This window comes from Clupea harengus, unplaced genomic scaffold (assembly GCF_900700415.2).
Source record: "Clupea harengus unplaced genomic scaffold, Ch_v2.0.2, whole genome shotgun sequence".
NCBI classification, from domain to species: domain Eukaryota; kingdom Metazoa; phylum Chordata; class Actinopteri; order Clupeiformes; family Clupeidae; genus Clupea; species Clupea harengus.
Genome location: NW_024879668.1, coordinates 82,497 through 105,761, shown reverse-complemented (window position 1 = coordinate 105,761; position 23,265 = coordinate 82,497). Strand labels below are relative to the sequence as shown.

The window sequence follows — 23,265 nt, the reverse complement described above, 5'->3', positions numbered from 1 at the left end:
TGGCAAACAATTGAATTTTTAAAAAGGACTAAAGGACACATCTCTACAGCCATTCATGCAAAATACCAGTGTTCGTGACATTTGCATATTGCCAGTAGGTTCTAATGCAATGCCACGCGAGCTCATAAACCCAGAAAGACACAATTTAACACCGAACCATTTAATTAGCCAGCTACCGACATGCTAGCGACACTTAGCAACTCTGCTAATGTCGGATAGCCGTTTCCCGAGGAAAAAACAACGAAACAGTTGTTTTTAAATGATGTTACACCATCGAAAAACATTTACACATGAACAATCTATGTGAATCAAGAGTTGGTATACCAAACTATGAAATGCACTCACTTTATTTGACTGTTGTGTTATTTCTCCGTGTTTCCTGATTCCTTGCTTGGTATTCCTCTTTTCTTTGCTCTGCTGCCGGAGTTGGGATTCGGGAGGGGTTTCCGTTCAGGATTGCTGTGCTCCCAAACCATAGGACTATGACGTTTACAACACAACCTAGATGTGCGTGTAACTAAAGCGAGTTATTGAGAACTAGTGTGACTAGTATAGCATAATACTTCAATATCTGAATCTTTAAGTATCTTTACAATGGAATTTAAATTATCGAATACTGACATGTCATTTGGAAAAAGTGATTTTTTTGTTTTTTTAGTCATTTCACGCTTTTAGTCACCACCCTCAACATTAATAATTCATCATTAAAGTGATGAACAAAACATAAAAACGGCAAGTTTTATTTATTTACATATTTATTTACTAGAAATCTTACAACAGAGAGCTTAATCCCACCAAGTATAAAAAGTGTAACTACTCCGTGGATTTATGAATTAGAAAACAGTCAAACTGTTTCACACGTGGATATCTGATGTTTGGTAGATTTTAAATTGGAAACAATGGGAAAAGATGGATATGGCATAATTTACCAAAAGCAGTTGTCTGACATGTGAAAACAAATAATCCCAAATAATCCAAACAAACCTCTGACAGATCCTTGTAAATTTCAATGGCAATTATGTTTGATGCCACAATCCGTCATCAGATTAATTTTGTCTGATTATTCTAAGTTTAAAATCTAGAAAGTTGAGGCTGCCTTAATAGCATGCACAATCCTACAAACACCACCAACAACATAATAGATACTGATAAAAGTTTGATAGCAACTGATGCCTTTTGGCGATATACTGTATAGTTGGCTACTTTCATGGTGTGTTCTCTCTCAGACCCCTGAATAGCCCTGAATAGCCTATGGTGCATAGCCTATGTTACCTACTTGGGAACGACATGTGCGTTATGTCTTTCACATGACCATATACCATCATTATATGACAAATTGTTGCATGCTGTTTCTTTGATTCTTACAAAGATTATTTGTGAGACCCCGATGGAATCGCAGGTCATGTGAGTCCGTGGTTTACACCTGCCATATAACAGCTGGATCTGTTCTACATCTAACAAACCTTAATTCTTCAAGGCTGTATGTTGTTGTACCATATTTTATTCTATTAAACGACAACCACATGCCTCTGCTTTTTTCACAACGGTCCGCTTCCTGTTAGCATAACACTGCCAATTCGTCACGGTCTAGTCTTTGAGTTTTGTTCTAAATTGATGAGGATGATGAGGATGACGATGATGATGATGATGATAAGGAAGATGTAGTTATTTTTCAGGTTACCTGATTCAGTTGTCACCAATGTATGAAATGTTAAGTGACACTGCAAAGGCTTCCCTTTAAAGATGCTTACACAGGTCATTTGTTCATTGTATGTGAAGTTTCTGAGCATGCGTACATACGGCTGGAGTGGCAGGGGTACATTTTTAGATGTGTGAAGGTAAAATGCAGAATATTAAATCAGTGACAATTGTGTGTGTTCTTTTGTAGCTGAGTTGATGTTTCTGAAGTTGAAGTCCGAAATTGCAATACATGTTTATTGTATGTGCACAATAAAAACAGTCATCTACTTAAGACTACTTCAGCCAGCTTGGCTACACAATGAATGTATTTCATTCAGCCTGGACGGCATTTAGAGTTCAGTAGAATGATTCTGCCACTAGAGAGTGCCAAATCTCGTAAACAAGACTGTGGTGCTTGTCACGTGATCTTACCCAGCCTGCAACAACAGTCTGGTCCGTTTGACGTATAGTCAGCTGACTCTCAGCAGTCATTTCAGTGTTCTTCGCCGACCTTCGCTGCAGTGTGCACGGGGATCTCAAAGCATCATCTCTACTTTGCTACATCTGGTTCGTGTGTCAAATAATGGCTAGTCAATCACAGGGCATTCAGCAGCTGTTGCAGGCTGAAAAACGAGCGGCAGAGAAGGTTGCAGAGGCCAGAAAACGTAAGTTGATTCGACTACCATGATTAGCTACCTAGCTTTGTTGGCTAGGTTAATATTAGCTATCGGCATAGCCTAAGACTTGGTAATATATAACGTTAGGTCATAACATAACATGTCAGTTTTGTAGCCTTATTTCTTGATTTTACCGATTTGTCGTGTTGTGTGTTATTATTATTATGGATGTTGACGTTTGTCCCGCTGTCAGTATTATGGTCTGTCAGTGTCAGTAGCTTGTAAATGTTAGCTGTTGGGTAAAATTAATGTCAGAATAAAAAAAAAGAAACATTGTCCCTTGACGAATGAATTGCTTTCTTTCAAAACCTGCAAGTATTGATATTTCGGACATATTAAAAGATTTGTTAAAATAAACAATTTTAAGTTTTCTGTCGTGAAGCTCCCGTCGGAAAACAACGCAGCACATTCTACCCGCATCTCAGTAACGTTATGATGAGGAATTTGTCACCTGGCTGTCCAAAGATGATTCTGCCATAGACGTTAGGCTCAGTTTTAAAGCTCTTAATTGCTCATAACCTTTTGTGTGCTGACTCCTCTGTTCCTCTTATCCTTCTTGACAACGTGATGCTAAGTCACTGTTGCTCGTCTTCTTCTTTTTCCATGTTGCCCTTATGAGCTTTCATTTCCCTATATGCAACAATGGGGTTTCCATCCAGATCCACTAGAATTGTCATGAAGAGCAGCATGTCAGGATTTCTTAATTATTCAATTTCTGATTGAATAGGCAAGAATCGTCGTCTGAAGCAGGCCAAAGAGGAAGCCCAAGCTGAGATTGAGCAGTATCGTCTCCAGAGGGAGAAGGAGTTCAAGACCAAGGAGGCCGCGGTAAGAGCCAAAGAGGGGCTCTGTGCACATTAAGATTATACGATTTTGGACCATTTGGAAAAATTTAAATTACCAATATTCAGTGGATATGCAATGCATTTAGCAATAGAATCACTATGATGCCTATGTCATTTTCTTATGTGCTCTAACAACAGGGTTTCAATTTGCTCTTTCTCTTTTTTTTTTAAGGCACTGGGTTCCCATGGTAACTCTGCTGTGGAGGTGGACAAGGAGACAGTGGATAAAATGGCCCACATCCAGAATAGTTACCAGCAGAACCGCGAAGCCGTGCTGGGCAACCTGCTAAAGATGGTGTGCGACATCAAGCCTGAGATTCATGCCAATTACCGTGTGGCTGGATAAAAGCCTTTCCCCACCCCCTGGTCCCTTACACCCCCCCAATCACATCCAACACATAAACCTAGGAGGCACTGAGACAAGGACTGCCACTATGTGGCCATCACACCTTCACTATAGTATCGCCGTGCACTCACATAACACTATTCCCTGTGTTCCGCCTTTTGTGTATTGCAAGCTCCATGCTTACCTCCAGTGGGCTTTGTCCATTAAAGTACACATTTCCTGTTTAGGCCGAAATCTTTTATTTATGCAGGTTTTCTAAGTGGCGTTGACTTAGTATCTTAGCATGCCATCTGTAGGTCATACTTAAGATGTATTTCAGGGTGAGTTGTTATGAGTAGATAAGATCATAGGTGTAAATCGGCATCAACTTGTCTTGAGCTGACATAGTGCAGTGTTGTTCTCTTGCCTCCGTGGTGCTCTCTTAACTGCTTGTAGGGTCTTAAGCGATCAGTAGACTGACATTTTTTGTTGTTGTGATGGACACTTGTGAGTTTGTCTTGCTATGCAATGTGATGTTTATTTATGAGTAAAAATGTACCGTTTATCAGAACAGCCTGTGGAGAAAAAATTGATTGAGTCTGTCCTCTCTTTCCCACTACCATGGGATAATCAAAATGATCTTGATTGAAACTATTCCAGTTGCTGTAACCCCCCCTCCCCCCTTACGTGACTCACCATCCTCCCTATTTATTTTCTCAACCCTGTGTCCTCAGTGGCTTTCTGAACTTCTATGTCTGACATTCCTCTGTTTACAGCTGGTGTCGCAGCACAGCAAAACAGTAATAAATGGTTCTGGTGGTGTATTCCAAGGCTCTGCTTCCCATTACTGCCCATTTTTCTCTGAAGTTGTTGCAAACGTTGCCATAGCATTAACGGATAACAAGAAAATACCTAGACTCGATGTTTGATATATCTGTGGAACGTTATATCAAATATGCAGTAGGAAGGTATATGGACATCTTACACTGGTTGTGGTAATTGTATTCAAGCAAATATTTCAAAATGACCACCAGATGTCGCCATGTTGTTAAGCCTGCATTTCACACTGAGGTTACATTCACGCTAGATTCACAATAAATCACGACCAAGTTCGAAATTCAGTGTTAATGTGTAAATGTACAAGGTACTATCTAAAAACTATTGAAGTAAATCACAGAGACGCGTATGCATACTTTCGAAACATTATTTATTTTCGTTTACTTATCTTCGGTCGTGTGACATTGCGTCATACGACAGAATGCCATGTGGCGGCGGAAGTGGGTTTATGATCTGCTTAGGATCTTTTCATTGGCCCAGCGTTAAACGTCATCATTGGTCGCTGTGTGACACATGTAACATTGCAAAAGCATTCGTCTCCAAAGTACCGATAGCTAACGGTAGGTATTGCTGCCGACTAATGCTGTAACCCCGGAAAATTTAGTTCAGGACTTGCCTCTGAGATCGAGAGAAAAAAGGAAATCGGAGAAGGGCCTTTTTGCATGAACTGTGGTAAGTGGCGTTGGTTATGAAGAGGTGACGATTATTTTATTTTTGTAGAAGATGGTCCTGTGACCTCTGTTGCTAGCCAGCTAAGTTATACTATAAGCCATCTAAAGTTAATGTAGTTAGCAAGATTTTACTTTAATAAGCATTTTAAGTTAACTAGGGACCGACCTATGTTTATTTTTATATGTATTTTTCTTTTTAGATTAATACAGGGATCGACTTTCGGTATCTTACATTTTGTTGCTCTGGGAAGGGAAGAATTATGGCATGGTTCAGTGCCTGGTGATGATCGGTTGGCCCGGTTAATGCTGTGTTCGACTGAACTGGACTTTAGTAGGTCGTACCTTGTACTGTGTTAAGTTAAGATGAACGGGGTTTTTGGCCAAATGCGTCAATAGAGTTAAAAGTAGACTTGGGCAAAGCAAACCGAATATTACCAATGTGTTACCAACACAGCCGAGGTTAGCTAATTAAAGTGAGCTGGTTAAATTCCCAGAAATCATCAGTATTACAGTAGGTTGGTTCCAAACAAGCGGTTATATAAGACAATTGGGTTCACAGTAGGTCGACTTTATGATTTAAAAACTGAAGGATGAAATAGGTCCGACGTTAAAGTTTGGACAGTGTCATACGGCTTTGCAGGTCATGCCAGTGTAAACAAACGTTAGCCACAGGAAAACAGAAGAGGGAGATTATTGAGAAAGTAGTTTGCACAACCCTGTAACTTCCTAAAACGTTTACTGATAATCCAAAATGTTTTAGGACAGTTATGAAGCTGTTGTTATGAATCGCTGCATTTCTGTTCAAACTACACCCACGGTCTCTTTGAATTCCAAAAAGAATTCAGGTACAGTTCAGCCTTTCTTTCAACTCAGCATGGGTCACAAATGCAGGAAGGAATGTAAAAGTGCCTGAACCCAGTTGACATGCTTATTTTTGGCCCATTGTCTCTGCAGATAAAAGCTTGGCGTTGTGCAAAATTCTCCAGTAATTGTCTTGGTCTGCATTGTCAGGTCTAGATCAAACAGTGAGGGTTGTTGAGTTGATACATCCTATGTAACACTACATGAGTCAGTTAAGGAGGAGAGATCTAATCTATCGTTTTCTTTTCTTTGTCTTTTCTGTCATGTCTCTTCATTGCTCCAATGAAATAAGACTATTCACAGGGTACTTGCTCTTTCCTTTGGTTATGAGTCTGGGTAGAGTTCAGCATATGAGCAGGTCAGAGGAACAGTACTCCTTTTGTGTTTCCTGTTAGGGGGCTGTTTCACTGAAAAGAGGGTCAGACGGTCTTTAGTGCCCAGTTAGTTGTAGCACTTTTCTCCCTGAGAAACTTTCCTCTGGGTAAACACATTGTCATACTTACTAACAGTTTGTTATAGTATTATTCATAATACTGTTTTGTTTAAAATGCAATATTGTCATAAAATGTAATACAGGAACACATGCTGGTGAACTTCACCATGGTAATACAGACATGTTGTTCTTGGCTGTAATTACTGTTGGGCTCTGAGGAAAAACAGGTCTTCAAACACTGCCATTGTTTTCTTTTTTTAAATGCAAGACAATGAGTTACAGTATTTAAACTAAATCTAAGCAGGCACAAACAATCTTTGACAAGCACAAGTGTTTGTTCTTTTTTTGCTGTTGTGGCGTTCTGAAACACACAGTTCATCAACACGTTTTCTGTGGTCCAATGGTTCATTTTTATTATTAATTTTCACTCTAGATAAGGCATTTGAAATAGTCAGAGGTTTAAATTGGCATGTCCACTTGAAAGGCAGAGAGGCTGAAGGGGAACCACGGGCCAGAGAGACACCATAATGGTGGATAAACGTGTACATGAGCCAAAGACTTGACAACCCCTGCGAAGTGTGAAGGATATGGTTGTGTTGTACCCTGATTTGTCATAGTACATAGTGTCATTGTTTAGAAGGTTGGTTGTGTGTGATTGTTATTTGAGATCTGGCCACTGTGTGAGGTCCCAAACCACAAGCACAAGGAATTTAATATCTTCTCTTGTGTGTAGCTGCAATTTATGGCCTGTTTTTTTATGATGTTGGACATCAGAGGTCAAAGTGTAACGTCAGTCTTATTTTGTTCTTTAAGGAAGCCTTACATTATGGGCTATAGCTCAAAGTCTCTCAGGTTGGGATTATATTGTACAGTTAAGACTGATCCTCCAGTCAATTCAAATGTGAGGTACACTAGAGCAGTGTAGACAGAGGTAGCATTAGGGATGTATGGTCAGTGACAAAGACCTGGGAAATGCTTTTTTATGCTAGGCCTAGTCTAAATTAAAATGAATATCCACACCATGGTCAATGGGTCTCTATACACCAAGATTTGCCTAAAGCAATAGAAGAAGGTCAGATAAAGCACACCTCTACAAAGATGCTAGTGACCTAAAATACTCTTTTAAAAGAGTACTGTACCAAGGCAACAATCCAAACACTACCTCAACTGGATTATTTCATGTCAAGATGGCCTAAATGCGTTGCCATTGCATGGTCAAAGAGCACGTATGGCCATTCTGCTAGCAGTAGGTAACACTGTGTGACATCTGATCCAACACCCATTGCCTTGCCAAAAGCCTTTGCACTTTGTAGTCCCCCCTCATTGGTAGTTGTTTGAGGTATTATGAAATGTGGAGTCTGTGGAATCTCTGTTTGTTATATTCTCCACCATTGATGGCTGATGCCAAAGTTTGGTCCATGTAGAGAACAGAAATGACCAACAGCTAAATGTCAAGGACAGAAGCCATGTCATGTCAGATCCCTCCCTACGCGGACAGACTCCAAAGAACATTAATTTAATAATGGCTTATTTGTCTAATGCTACTGCTGTGGAGAATAGAATAAGTAAAGTAAATCTGCCTAAAAGTAATGCTGCAATTGTTTTTGTGTCCAGGTAGTATAGTAGAATCAGATCGATCTACTACTCGATAGATATAGTTGTCAGATCTCCTCATTTGTTAGTAGACTAAACTCTGAGAGTTTCATGTTGCATAAGCTAAGATAAAGATCAATAGTGTGAAAGACCAACTTCAGGTCAGTGAAATCCTTAAAAGGGCACATAAGCTTGGGGAGTTTTTCATTTTACACAATGTATCCAGGCATCTAGTGACCAGTGCCAACACTACATTCCATGGAGAAATTCTAAATGGCAGTTTTGACTGTTTGTAGAGTTTGTTTGCCCTGGCAAAAGCATCACAAAATTATTTTGTTGTAGAAATGTAGTTTATAGGCCTAAACATTTCACCAAAAGTTTCAACCACACAATACTAGCAGGATATAGCCTACCTCATGTTTTCTCAAAACCACTTGAATGGTGGGATCCAGCATTTGCTGTTGATTCATTTTTGGATTAGGCACAGGTGGTTGCACGTAGCAATGTCCCAAGGGTCACATTTTGTAATTCAATCTTTATGGCTTCAGCTTAACGGTCTCTTTATGTGGAGATCATAAAGATAGTGGTTAACTTTAAGCCAGAGGCAAAGGACCAGGTTGTTCTGTACTCGGTTAGTAGGTATGGAATGTGATGAATTGTGATGCAAACGTAATTCTTGTATAAGGACCAAGGAGATGAAGTCAAGGATTTGAAGTTGTATTTAAGCATACAGCTTGCACAGGGACCCACCTGACAGTCAAAAAGGCATAGCATATATACCAGGCAGGTAGCAAGTCAGTATAAATCAGTCAGTTATGATGACGTCTGCACAGATGATTACATTGATAGCCGGGAACTCTAATCTGAAGCACACAACAGACAGTGTCTGGGTAGTGCTGCACTGCATACTGATAGTGGAAAAGTACCACGGTACTAGAGTTTAAAAACGGTACAATACCAGCCATTTGAAAACGATACTTTTATCATGCGAATGTCTATTTTATCTGGCTAACTGAAATCAGTCTCACAACACTGACAGCGTTGATGTTGCGCTAGTGGTATGCATGGCGTGGGAAACAACCCTGACTGAGATTGTAATACGAGTCGATGAAGTGAGTCGATAGCAATGGAAGGGAGCACGGAGCTCTTTTTCGTTTTGTTCATAGACTACACTTGAAGAGATGGTAGCGGCTTCAACACCTATTTGTAAGATACATCCTCTCAATGCGCTGGGACGCATTATCGGTGATGTGACCTGGAGTCCTCGGGTGTTCAGCATCAGACACTTGCACCCAGGCGACCCAGCAGGGGTTGATCAGGCCATGACTTGCGTCCCAACAGCAACCACCCACGGATCAGCCATCAGCCACATCTACCTGGTGGCTTTCTCTGCGCTTTGCCCGCGGATTGAATGGCCCTCTTCTTTGCTTCCCCTGTCATGCCTAATCGGTTGAGGACCTTGCAGAGGGAGCATCCTGCAAAGCCTCTGCAGCCAACCTCTGGGCTCGTAGTGTGTCTTCCAGCCTTTGTTCTCCTGGCACTCTTCCACCAGTCCCTGGTACTCTGCATTTCCTCTAATTTGCTTCTTCAATGTGCTCTTTCCAGGGCACTGTGAGGTCAAGCATGATCCGTTGTTTTCGTCATCTCAGAGGTGATGATGATGATGTCTGTCTGGAGTGATGTTGCTATGATGTGCACTGGAAACTTCAGCTGCTGGGCCAGGTTGACATTCAGCTGCCAGTTAGAGGCCATGTATAGGAGTCCTGTCCTTGGTTTTTGTTGTGGGCAGGGTCTCTCTCCAGCTTTGACAAAGGTGATTGACTTTGGGGCGTCGTGGTGTCTGCTGGTGCTGATGGCTGTGGCTATGGTCTCATTACCTGCCTTGAGCACCTGGTCTTGGCGCCAACGAAAGTCCCAATTGCCTTTTGGGCAGAGGAGATGTTCTAAAGATCCTCTTCCAAAACAAAGAGGGCAGGAAGGTGTCATGCTCTTACCCCAGATGTGCAGGTTTGCTGAGCTTTGTAGGACATAGTACACAGCTTGGACAAGGAATCGGATGCAATGGAAATATGCCTGAATGATATTTGACCAGGTAATCCTGCACTGCGGAATACTTTCCCATCACCCACACTCCCTTCTGCCTGAGCCCCACTGTCCTGCTCACTCGCTCTTCCTCCACGCCTGCTAGGACTTCTTCTTGGATTAGATGGCGTCTCTCTGTGCGTTGCCAGCCTGGGTCTTTGGGAAGTATCCCAAACCAGCTCTGTCTGTTGCCATGGTACTTAGCAGTGCCTTTGCCTTTCTTCACCCTCCATTTCCTCCCTGTTTTCAACTCGATGCTAGCTGATGACACCTGGTCCCTGGAGTCCAGAGGGTGCGATGAAGGCCTAGCCAGTTGCGGAGAAAGCCACTGATCTTCCTTTCGAGGGACTCAACTGTTGTCAGTGGAACTACGTAAACCAGTTGAGGCCACAGGAATGAGGGCAAGATGGAGTGTTGATAGATCCAGGCCTTGAATCTGCTAGGCAGGCCTGACTTATCAATCTTGGTGAGCCAGGCTTCAAAGTCTTTGTTGGACTTTTGAATGGCGGCAGTGTCTTTCAGAGTTGAGTCAACTAAACTCATTGACAAATATGGAGATATTTCAGCTATAAAGTAAAAAAGGTGAACCCCTAAACACAGCAGCATAGTTATCGTTATTATGCTGTAATAGGGATGCTCCGATCTGATCGGCGCCGATCAATATCGGCCGATATTCCCATTATCGGTTTTGATCGGCGTCCTCAAAACGGCCGATCAAACATGGCCGATCAGATGACATAAAATCTGCGAGAACTACTATCAGAGACGTTTCAATAAAACGTTAGAGATAGGCATTTCAGGCCGCCAATGGTAAGAAATGATTCTCGTGGTCGCCTCGCAACCTCAGGCTGAACCTTTATTAACCCCACTGTTTCACTTCATAACAGCAACAACATAAACTAAATGTATGACGTGGCTCCTTTTTCGTGACTTACATTTTTCTACTGTTCTTAGTTGTTTGTATTGGGATAGTGTGCTGCTCTAACTACATGTGGATAGTTTTTCGTGGTCTTACTTAGCCAGTTGGACATAATATTTTAGACCAGCCAGAACAACGGACACGACCGGCATTATTTAATAAATGGAATGGTTGCCATGGCGCAGCGAGTGTGTTATAGCAGCTCTCCAGCTTAAAACAAAAATAATACAAAATTCTTCCTATTACCTTGTTGCTATTACACGTGAATTTCCCTAACAGGATTAATACAAGTGTATCTATCTATCTATCTAAATCGATGTTGTTAGGAAAGGGATGACATTAACAAGCCACACTTTAATCTATCACTGTTTAATGTATTTGCATCAGACCATTTTACAAAACCGGTTTTTGAAAGTGTCAGCAATGAGCAAATCTGACGTGAAAAGATTTGTATTATAGACGGAAGTTTCCAAACGGTAACTTACACAAACCAGGGTTATGGCGAGGTGCGCGATGTGGAGCGAAATGGGAAACCCCCCCTGCGTAATATGCCAGTTGTCACTGTCGCATTTTAAATCCTCAAACTTGGAGTGCCATTCTCCACACACCTTGCTAACATAGCCCAGGAGTTTCCTAAAGCAGACCTGCCAACCTGCACGCATTTTGTGTACCAACCACGCAATTCCTAGTCAAAATACGCAGGTACGAAATGCCAGCTGAATCTACGCAAAAAAAATCAATCAATACAAACCTATACTGTACATTTATTTAAACTACATCCCTCAGATTGGACAAGATGCTACGACCTTGTGCCTGTGGTTCTGTAAGTTACTGTAAGTTGTATTGTACCTCAGCAATGCATTACGCCTCGGTGGATAATAAAGTAGCACTACCCTCCCTGACCCGCAATACTGATACTAGTGCTACTTTATTATCCACCGAGGCGTAATGCATTGCTGAGGTACAATGGGAAGTGGGGGAGTAATAATCAAGCACATACAGTAAATGTGACCCTAATGTTAGCATATAAAACATTAAAACATGTGTTCGGTAACTTAACGAGATGATGCATTTCAAGGGGTATATCCTTCAGATAAATTTGTATAAAAAGTTAGCCGTAGTAGCTAGCATCCGATGTGATTCGCCTGGTTACGAGACGGCTACGGTGTGAAAAACTGATGGAGTAGGCTAATTTAGCTGCAGCAACGTTAACTCAAACGCCACGGAGACTGTTCTAACTTTGAATCGCTCTGTTGGGGGCAAAGTGACCATTGCAAAGGTGTTTGACTACAGACTGCTAACGTAGCAAATAATTCCTACTATTGCAGCCAGTCAACCGACCAGCCTGGCAGGTATAAAATAATCATGACGATTTTCAGTCTCGTTACCAAAAACAAGACCCAATACAGAGCAACCCTGAGCACTGACATGATAAGCGCTTTGGTGACAAGAAAGGTGGACTGTCTGTCACATGGAAGGCTTCAGTGATGCTCTGCTCAAAAAGGCCAAGTCGCCAAGCTATGAGGCAAAGCAGTCAAGAGCAAGTGCCACTGGAAGTAGATAGATGGATACTTTATTGGAGCTTTAAAATATATATATATATATATATACTGTGAGAGGCATTTATATATATAATATATATATTCTTTAGAAGTGCTAAATGATGCACAATGTAAAGATCTCTTTTCATTTATGGAATTCTTGTCAAGAAAATATGATTGTATTGTTTATTTCGCCGCTGATTTATAATGTTGAATAACTGGATGATATGGCGGTGAGTGGGGAATTGACCGTATGCAAAGCCCCTGCCAAACTGAAACTCCCCTGGTACTCAAAAACTTTCTTCAAGGTTGGCAGGTCTGCTAAAGGCACAGAGCTAGCACAAGGTAAATACTTTAAAAACATCAGTCAGATAAACAGACTCCACTTTTCGAAAAGTCACAAAGTACTCTGAAACGGTCACGTTGGCATTGTATCAGGTGGGATATTGCTTGAGCAAAAAAGTAATATAGTGAGGGAGAGGTTGTGAAGTCTTGTGTACGTGATGTCGTTGCTATCCTCATATTGGATATTTGCCTATAGCCTGTTTATGTTGCAGTTAAGTTTGTATTATTATTTTTCCACAGGAAAGCTACTGTATAAGCTCCAAGTTCTCTTGAGAGCCTCTAGATAGTGGAATGTTGCACATGTGATTGTATTGTTGTGATTTTCATTTAAAGATATATTTTTATTATTATTTTAATATTTATTATTATTTAAACATTTTATAGTAAGCGAGAGAGCTTCTACACTGGAATGTTGCACGTTCCCTGCAATAAAACAGATGGTTGTCAATTCATGATACTCTCTCGTCTCGTAATTTAAATGCTTAATATACAATACCTATGTTGTTAAGAATAATTAACTTCATAAATAATGCTACACAATAAATAGAAAGCTTCAATCGACACCGTGATCGGTATTATCGGATCGGCAGATACTGATTTCAGTCATCGGTGATCGGTGATCGGTGATCGGCACCAAAAAACCTGATCGGAGCATCTCTATGCTGTAATGGTGTAAAAGATATGCAGCAAACGGTGCAAATTGTGATTGTAGTTGCTGTGCTAGCTAACTAGCTAAGGGAACTTTTAAATAACCTTAAACTTGAAAACTAATGAAATGTTAGCTAGTTATCTAGCTGACGTTAAAGTTGTCACAATTTACCTTAATAATGAATACACAACGCCCGTGACTTTACCATTATGAAAAACTGAGTGGGAATTCAAATTTGTTATCTATTCCGTGTTGTTTTTACCTGATACATTAATGGATTTCGTATGAAAAAAGGGAATCATGACGTCATATGCAAATAACAGTCTCAGAGACTGTAGAGACACTTTTCGATCATGCATAAGCCCCAAGCTAGCAAACACGTCATCACAACATCCCCTGTTCCCGCAACAGAAACGAATCAATGCACATGTGCATCTCTAGAGCGAAGTCACAAACGTGATTTGGCCATTGCCCTTTTGATATTCCATACGCACTGTATAAAGACCACATTGGAATTATTTGTGTGTTTGTGTGTGTGCACCCGCAACATTAGCCTACAATATGAATATGACATAGCCTAACTCAGTGGTTCTTAACCTGGGTTCGATCGAACCCCAGGGGTTCGTTGAGTCACTCTCAAGGGTTCGGCAGGGGTCAAGACACACACAGTATAGCCCGGTTCACACTAGCAATGTCGGGCCGTTTTTGTCGGCCGTCAAAAAATTGGCTACCGACAATTTGGCAACACACAATTTTTTAAATACCTATGTTTTGAAGAAATCATATTTTATTTTTCCAATTACGAAGGGTTCGGTGAATGCACTGATGAAGCTTGCAGGGTTCAGTATCTCCAATAAGGTTAAGAACCACTGGCCTAACTGATTCCTACATTATGGTATCTAAGTAGTCTCTAAAATGTTCTCTATCGGAAAGTATCGAAAGTTTTGAAATTTCATGTTGTGAAATTATGTATGACAGGAGGCTAGTTTCTGGGGGTTAATAAAGCACTTCACATTTCACAGGGGCACAAACCCCCAAAAACGTCACATTAAGTGATCTTTCTGACCAGTATAAATTAAATTACAAACAAGCCATAGATCACATGGTTGGGAGGATTTTGCCCTGGTTTGGTGTTTTTAGTTCCTCTCAAACCTTCTAGGACAACACAGAAAAATGATCAAACAACCTTCCACTCTTCAGCAAATCAAGGCCTGCAGCAAGTCTCTAAGGCAAGCTCCTGGAACACAGCATAGAGAGCTTCTCAGCAATCTATTGTGTATAGAAGAGTGCCAGATGCGACATGTGACGCATGACGAAAATTCTCCCCAAGATGCAAGACAAGATTGTTCTTTGTCATAAGACATAGGCAATATGAGGGAAAGTAAGACACTTTGTAAACACAAGCAATTCTAGGTTCTAGGTCTGCTAAATGTTTTGAAAATTAAGGTTTTGTCTTCAGAACCCTCATGATGTGTCAGTCCTCATGGAAGATTATTTTAAGGTTGAAAACACAGATTCATAATCTACTGACTAGGGCTGAACGATTAATTGCATTTGCGATTTAATCGCGATATGATAGAACGCGATTTTTTAACCGCAACGTTCGCGATAAAAAAAACGTGGTCACAAAAAAAAAAAATTAAATTAAATTAAATTTTTTTTTTTTTTTTTTTTTAAGATGGTACATTTTGCACACAGTGTTTAAAAAGTGCATGCCTAGTGTTTATACTTAAAATTACTTTTTTTAAATTACTTAAATGCACAGTGGCAAAGCCACCGATTTGTTGTTCTTGTTTCTGTAATGAGCAGTTAAATAAAAATGTAAAATGTGGGAAAGAATATTTTACACTAAATGTATCTAATATTGTGTTGGTAACATTCATTACGTTTTGTTGGGAAAAAAAGAAGATAAAAAAAAAATCGCATATCGAATCGCAATCGCAATATTTTGGTAAAAAATCGCAATTAGATTATTTTCCCAAATCGTTCAGCCCTACTACTGACACAGCGGAATCAAAAAGCATAACCAAGATTGATCAAATTAAAAGACTGCAATAAGGGGATTTTTATGAGAAATGAATCTTCTGAGACAGGATCAAATAGAGGAAGAGAACCTCAGAGACTTCCTCTTCTGACTGGGCTTCAGCTACATTCAGTCTGGCAGAGGGGCAGGTTAGGAGTGTGAGGGCCTCTTTGCATCCTTGGTGGGAATGAACAAAGCCTTGTGATTGGCTTTGTAGCAGAGGCAGAAAATCAGAGGCAGGGGCAAGATCACATGAGCAGAGTCAGTCATGGGAGGGGAGCTTAGCTCTCACACACACACACACTCACAGGCACACTCAGCATCTCACACACATACACACATTCACACAATCACACCATAAGGCGGGTCAAGGAACTGGGCTGATATCTTTGACTAGATAACCCACCTGTGCACTCTCTGAACTGATGCATTTATCTTTGGCGTGCTGAGGATCAGAAGGCTACGCACAGACTGCTACGTGACAGCTACTGAGTGTCTTTCTATTGGCAAGCTTTTCTGTGGGTGACACAAAGACGCAGTAGGGTGAGTTGACCTCGCGGTGAAAAATTCCTTTCTAGAAAAACAGTAACTTGGTTCAGAAGCTACCTGAAAACTCAGAAGGTCTGTGCAACTCTTTGGCTTGATTTCAAATGTTATGATCTCTGCTGCCAGGAAAAATATCATAAATTTGACATTGAATAGTAGAGAAAGTAGTAGAGCTAGTTTAATAATATGGGAAGTGCAGTTGTGTTGTTCACCCTTTTAGTATGTGTGATTTCAAAGCAGCAAAGTCACTGATGTTTAGAAAAGATTGACTTAACTTGAGTCAATCTTTCTGACTTTCTTTTCACACAATGCACTATGAGTTAAGTCTTTTTGAGTAGAACTTTTATTCATGGGTATTACCACAAAGTTGCGGAGTCTTAAATGAAACATAACCATGACTACAGCACTGTCCTTTTCTCAATAGAATATCTTAGAAAATAACTTTTTATCAAGTTTTTGCCTACTTTGAAATTTCACGCTTGAGTTGACCTAATTGTATGTGTAATAGTACTTTGTATAATTAAAAAAAACAATAGAATCCCAAAAGCAAGTTTATCTTTTTGAATTGAAATGACGGTTCCTTCCTAACCTTTAAGTTACTCTGAATGACTATCACTATATTCAGAGAGCACAAAATATGAATAAACATCTGGTGCTGGTCTGGTGGAAGTTTCTCTGTCATGTTTATATTTTGGATTGTATGTTGTGTGGATACTGGCATAAATTGATGCACACATTAACCAGGATTCATTTTAAACGTGCTGGGCATGGCATCAAAGATCTCTCAAGGATGATGACCACAGATAACAATCTCATTGGCCCCTGTGTCATTGTATTACTTCTGCAGTGTGTCAGTTCCAGTCTAACTCAGACGTAATAAAGAAAGCCCTGCGGCTGTCCGAGACCTTTAGCAAGGCATATTTGGTCTCCTGTTGTTCGAATTAATGATGTTTTACATGGGCCACCATTAGATTACAAGGGCAGTTCACTCTGAATTGCAGCCTGAGGTTGCCAGAGCATTAGATTAGAGTGGGTGCTTGTTCGACACTCGAGTGGCTGTGTTTTTCTTTTCCCTGATTGCCACTCTCGAAAGAGGGAACACAGGCCCCGGTAATTCTAAAGGGCAAGATGCATGTTCAGTCTGTGCGGAAGGCGTCTGTGTAAATACCCCCTGTCCGAGAAACTAATTTTTGCTTTAAACTCCGTTTGCAAAGTGAAACTATGTTAACATCATTCTTTACATAAAGTACAAACATTGTATAAGATGTTCCTTAACAGTATGGGCCCTAATTTCATTGAGGGGCAGTGAGCTATCACAGCTATCATTATATTGCGCTGACCCATCAATGTTTGCGCTTAGGATCGTGCTCGTGGTATTAAATTAGCAAAATTATTTGGTTAATAATTAAATTACCTTTAGCACGGCGGACTTTGCTTGCTGCTCGGCTCGTTGCCCATGAATGATATTAGGGCCCTATGCAAGTCCCTAAAGCATGGCTGTGTATTCTCTAATCAGAGATGGAGCAGAGACCAAAGGGTTAAGCACTGCGGCTTATCCCAGCCAGACATTGCTAGTGCACTTCAGGAATGGCATTAAGGTCACCGCCACCATGATTGCCCCTCCATGCCCATTCTTAGACAGATGGCACAGGTGTTCATTATTACTCACTTGCCGGAAAACACAATTTGGAATTATTGATGAATTGTTTGAGTTTTTGGTACTGAACGTAGGCATAAACTGTGAGCATGGAAGTTTTTTCAGGATTAGACTGAAATTAAATTTGACATGCTGTCCACCGGTAAGCCAATAGAGAGTGCCTAGGATGCCAGACATTCTACCGTGGATTTGCTCTGTTAAAAATCTCTCTCTCTCTCTCTCTCTCTCTCCCTCTCCATGTTGGTTGAACAGGAAGATGGACGGACATGGCACCATGCCGCCTGCAATGACAGGAAGCCACAACATGGATCACAACATGGATCACGACATGGATCACTCCATGCACCATGGAACTATGGATAGTGCAGGGGGCCACAGCGGAGGCCATGGGGACCACATGATGATGATGGTGAGTGGGCTTCACCAACTGCCAGTCAGTGCTGCCCCATCACCCTGTTGAAATGTTTTTACTTTTACATGTATTAATTTGGCAGACGAGGCTTTTATCCATAATAGCTTAAAGCACAGGTGTAGCACAGGCACTTTTGTCAATAATAGACAATAAATGAACATGAAGTACAAGAGGGGTTAGGGAAAAATGCAAATAAAATTATAATATAAGGTATATGTGGTATCAATGAGTATGATGTGGTATGATGAGTGATATTGAACCTTGGTGTTTCTTGCACCTTGCTCTATTAGTTTAAGTATTTGGTTTGTGAATTGATGTTCTTGGCAAATTCCTGTAGTCGAACAGAGCTAAGACAAAACCAGAAAACAAACAGCATAAAAATGTAATATATAGAGAATTCCCCATGTACATTACATGCTCGAGTGCAATCAGATCACAGTTTTTGTACTGTCAATATTGATAGAAGTTTTGCCCTTTCACAGCAAATGACATTTTACTTTGGCTGCAAAAATGTGGAGCTCCTGTTTGCCGGACTTGTTATCAACACCCCGGGTGGTAGGTGTTTTCCATTTGTATTTTGGCTTAAGAGGTGTAGAAATCATAATACATAAGGAACAATTCTGTTCATCTGGTAGGATGGTGGATCAACAGAGAATCTGAACTTGTTTGGATTGATAGAGGCTCTTGTATGTTTAAAATGGAGAATAGATTGATTCACATACCACTCATGCCCTGTTGAGTTATTGAGTATCATTTCCTGTTACTGTGTTATCTGAAGTTTTTTTTGGCAGTAATCGGTAAACCTTGAATAAGCAGTTTGTCTTTCTGTTGTTTTCTCAGAGATGGCAGGTGCATGCATTGGCGTGTTCCTGTTAGCCGTGTTCTACGAAGGACTAAAGATTGGCAGGGAGTTCCTGCTTAGACGAAACCAGGTGAACGTGCGCTACAACTCTATGCCAGTCCCTGGCGCTGATGGAACCATTCTAATGGAGACCCACAAAACGGTTGGGTGAGTGAGAACATAGAATACCCCCTTAGGCAAGAAACAATCAAGGACTTCACAATTCAATTTTACTCATTACTTGTGTCACAGTCCAATCAGATGTTCTTCGTTATTTCCTGTTTTCTGTGTCTGAAAAGGTGAAACCCATTCAAAGCTGTGAATGGATTGTTTCACCCTTTTAGTGCATCAATATATCCAGTATGTATTCAAAAAACGACTATTCAGTACCATATTACAACATGAACCGAACTGACCCCCACCCTTACACCTTCTATCTGTGCCAAAGGTAGCCTTATCCAATCATTAGTCTCATTTATGGCCGAATGTGGAAGCTTGGCAAAGTTTTGAGGTTTATTGTGGTGGATGCTATCAGTAGTACCGATAAAGATGGTCAGATTGTGCTGGTAATAATACTAAAACTAGAAATTGATCAAGATATGATGTATTTTGAAATCCACCTCCAGTAGTGCATATCCTGTTTCTCACTATGATATAACCCAGGCATAGATGTCTTTAATAACTAAATGATTTCAAAACACAGTTCTATTGACAGTCTATTCTAGGTATAGAGAAAATGTAGGTATGGAGTTGAAATGTAATTCAAATGTTTCGAAATCACTATGTGAGAAAACATAATAATTTTGGTGGCAGAAAATGCTTGGAAAATAGATTTCTATAAATACATAAATATCGTAGCTTTAAACATCATTATCTCTCGCATTATAAGTTAGTTTTATGTACTGCTGTAACCTTTTAATATTGAAAAGTCTATGGCGATGATGAATGGGAAGTGTCCCTCTGGAACTTTGTTTCCTTTCAGCTTTATTTCCCTCAAACAAAGAATACAACTCCTCCATCCCTGTAATTGACCTACTTGTTTCTCCTGGGTAATTGGCATTCAAAAATGGAAAACAGATAGGTCTGGTCTACTTAAATCACTAATAGATTCAGAGAGACTGACACCTTAAAGTTTACTGTTAAATAGCTGTGAGACCTGATACCCCATACAAAAGTCATTACGGTTTTGAATTAAGAGACCTCCCTGTAGTGTGCTGATTGCTCAAGTGGGTCTTCCATATGGGCAGACAGTGTTTTCTTTAGTGTGCTAAATCATAGTCATGCCAGTTGACCTGAACCATTTTCTGTATTGCACCACCACATCTTGACAGATCAGTCATTGTGCAACCTAAGCTGCAAAAAGGCATTGTGGTACTTCTTGCTAGCATCCTCCCCTTCTCTTAGCAGACGTCTGAACATTGGCAAAGTGTGTACTTTAATGCCAGCAAATTCTGCCAGATTGTGCCAAAGTGCCAGATTTGTAACTTGTTAGCATCTTCAACTTTCTTCATGACCTTGCATACCACATATTTAGTAGATTACTGCTTGCTAACTGTGTCGGTACAGACCTATGATCTCATATGTGTAAGGTGTATTTCTCAAGCCTGGTCCAAACCTCAAATCTGAGCACGCCTGTATTTTTGGTCATGGTTGATACACCTGTGTACTTAAATGAATGAACAAATTAACATTTACTGTACAGACATCTAAAGACTTTTAGATGGCCTCAGAATTTTTCACAGCACTGTATTTACTGGTCTACATAACGTAATAGTGTTTCTAGACATTTGTAATAGACTAATTGATGACAGCTTTCCTTACGATTACCAGGAATTAGTAGTGTGCGTATGGTAGTTTAGCTTGTGAGATTGCTGTTTTGACATGGCTTAGAATTTGATCATTTGTTTGTTTTTCCTTTCAGGCAGCGGATGATGAGTCTAGCTCACACGCTTCAGACAGTACTGCACATCGTCCAGGTGGTGGTCAGCTACTTCCTCATGCTGGTGTTCATGACCTACAACGGCTACCTGTGTATCGCCGTGGCAGCAGGGGCCGGGCTGGGCTACTTCCTGTTCAGCTGGAAGAAGGCAGTGGTGGTAGACATCACAGAACATTGTCATTAGCCCAGATCCTCCCTTAGTCGCTCCCAACACTCTTACATACACCATACACACACACACACACACACACACACACACAGATACCTTTTGTCAAACAGCGCCACTTAATTGTCCTTATAGAAACCCAGCCTTCAAGTGGGCCTTCCTAATCAACTCTACAAAGTTTCTGGTCTCATATTTGAAGTCAGGCCACTTCTTCACAGAGTTTTGGATTGGTGGTTTTCCACATCCATTGTAAGACCCTGGCATTACCCAGGCTATTGTTACCAAATGCGGTCTGCCTTAATAAGTTGGTCCCTATGGATGAAACCACCTTAAAATCTCTCACCTATAACTACCAAGGGAGTCACTCTGCTTCTATATACTGAATCCAGTCCCCATGTCTGTGCTCAGTCACTTCAGTTCTCCATTTTCCAGCCATTAGGCTACCGGTCTCAGTCATCCCATTAGACACATTACTGTGACATTCCCAGGAGGTGCAGTTCTTAAGCTATCCAGATCAGTTTCATGAATGGCTTTACAATATACCCTCTGGTGAATGCCCCACGCTAACTCATCACTTCTCACCAGTGAACACATCTTTGGTCATGTAGTTTAAGGCTTTTAAGTGGCATTTGTTAACTACAAGATTATTGCTGGATCACTGGATATTCTGTGTAGCTACAGTATAGCCACACCCACCATACCTCCATTCACCAAGGGATAATACTCATCCATATGGGATTGAGGGTGCAGTCTGGGGCTGTGTGACGGAGCCTTATCTAACCTTTTTGCCTTAAAATGAGGGAAAAACACACGTCCTGCACCAGGCCAGCTGTAGACTGTCTCACTGTCTACAGGGAAGTGCCATCCTGTATTTGCATCAATGAACATAATAGGGACTTAGCTATTTTAGATCTTATAGAACACTTGTGGCAAATGTGTATGGGTCTCTTCCTCTTGTGCAGCTCTTTGCTTTGTGTATTGAGAGAGGCGGCTGCTGTTGTGAGGCTGGATCTACTTTTCTGTTGGTGGTATGGGAAGGGCAAGAGGCAAATACCAGAAACTGTTTTGTCTTTGGTGGGAACACTAAAGGGGACACACTGCAGGAGATAGCCAGTAGCCCAGTTAGATGAACCTCAGTGAGGTATGAAACAGCATCTGTAAAATTTTAAGAAAACATGTAAATGATGTGACATAAATTGTAGACATTGCCAGTAACACATGTAATTTAAATATTTGTTTTCAGTTAATTATGTCACATGCAACTACAGTGCAGTAAGTAGAGACTGATCCTCCCCACGATGACAATCTGCTACTCACTGACCAATTATTTTATGTTACGTTTTATGAAGCAAATCAGCATTGCATTGCACAAAAGATGTGTTGTTTGTGATCTGACAAAACATGCCCAAAAGATTCTGGCTATTAACAGGAAATCCACAAGTGAGGGCTTACACTGTGTGCTGTCTACAATCGGGACTCTTGGTAGGTCATTCCAAGAAAGGGCAAAATTCTATAGTAACATCATCAGGGATCAAAGGGAGAACGGCTTACTGTAGTTGTTCTACGTAACTAGAAATTCTCCATGCTTACTCTGTTGGTGCCTATTTACATCAAGGAATTCTGGGAGAGCAGAAGGCTGGTACCAGTGCTTTCCACCGTTTGACTACCAGACCACAGAGTTAGCCCTTTAGAGTGGGTTTATAAGTGTTCACAGACATGGAGATTATCAGATAGAATCTGCCAGTGTAATATTTTTAAATAACTGTTTTAGTTTCTGTTAGTGTAATTTTATAAGTTCTGATGTAAATTTAGTGAAGTAGATGTTTGTACTACTTGCCAGAATGACATTGTGTCATGCAGGGCTGGTGGTCAAATCCCTTAACCCCTGAAACATTACAAGAGATTAGACCGTGCTAGGATATCAATTGAGAAAAATTGATAGATGTAAAATTCTCTTGATTCTGCACAGAGGTTGAAACGTGTTAATTTGAAAAGTAGTATTTCCTTTGCTGCTTATAAAGAAAACATCATGAGATTGATCAAGGGCCCAACCATTTAAAGGGATTTGCCTGCTACTCCTGTGCAACACCAGTGTGAACATGTTCTGGACTGTTTACAGTTCACTGTTATGTATGTATAGTTTGACATCTACTTTGTAATTGTCTAGAGTGCATCAATAAATGATATGTGATTGAAGAGCACATTACCCCTTGTTGTTGTTCC

The 23,265-nt window shown here is 40.6% G+C and overlaps 2 protein-coding genes across 2 annotated transcripts; both read left to right on the top strand.

Moving 5' to 3' along the window:
• The first annotated feature begins 2,135 nt into the window (after positions 1–2,135).
• On the top strand, positions 2,136–4,351 carry atp6v1g1 (ATPase H+ transporting V1 subunit G1). Its single transcript, XM_042704475.1, has 3 exons — positions 2,136–2,345; positions 3,085–3,185; positions 3,375–4,351. The coding sequence occupies exons 1-3, from the start codon at positions 2,264–2,266 to the stop codon at positions 3,546–3,548; spliced, it is 357 nt and encodes a 118-aa protein (XP_042560409.1). The 5' UTR covers positions 2,136–2,263; the 3' UTR covers positions 3,549–4,351.
• A 495-nt stretch (positions 4,352–4,846) lies between these two features.
• slc31a1 (solute carrier family 31 member 1) lies at positions 4,847–23,243 on the top strand. The gene is made up of 5 exons (XM_042704473.1): positions 4,847–5,036; positions 17,937–18,093; positions 18,579–18,651; positions 18,937–19,105; positions 20,859–23,243. The coding sequence occupies exons 2-5, from the start codon at positions 17,941–17,943 to the stop codon at positions 21,058–21,060; spliced, it is 597 nt and encodes a 198-aa protein (XP_042560407.1). The 5' UTR covers positions 4,847–5,036; positions 17,937–17,940; the 3' UTR covers positions 21,061–23,243.
• Positions 23,244–23,265: the final 22 nt, after the last annotated feature.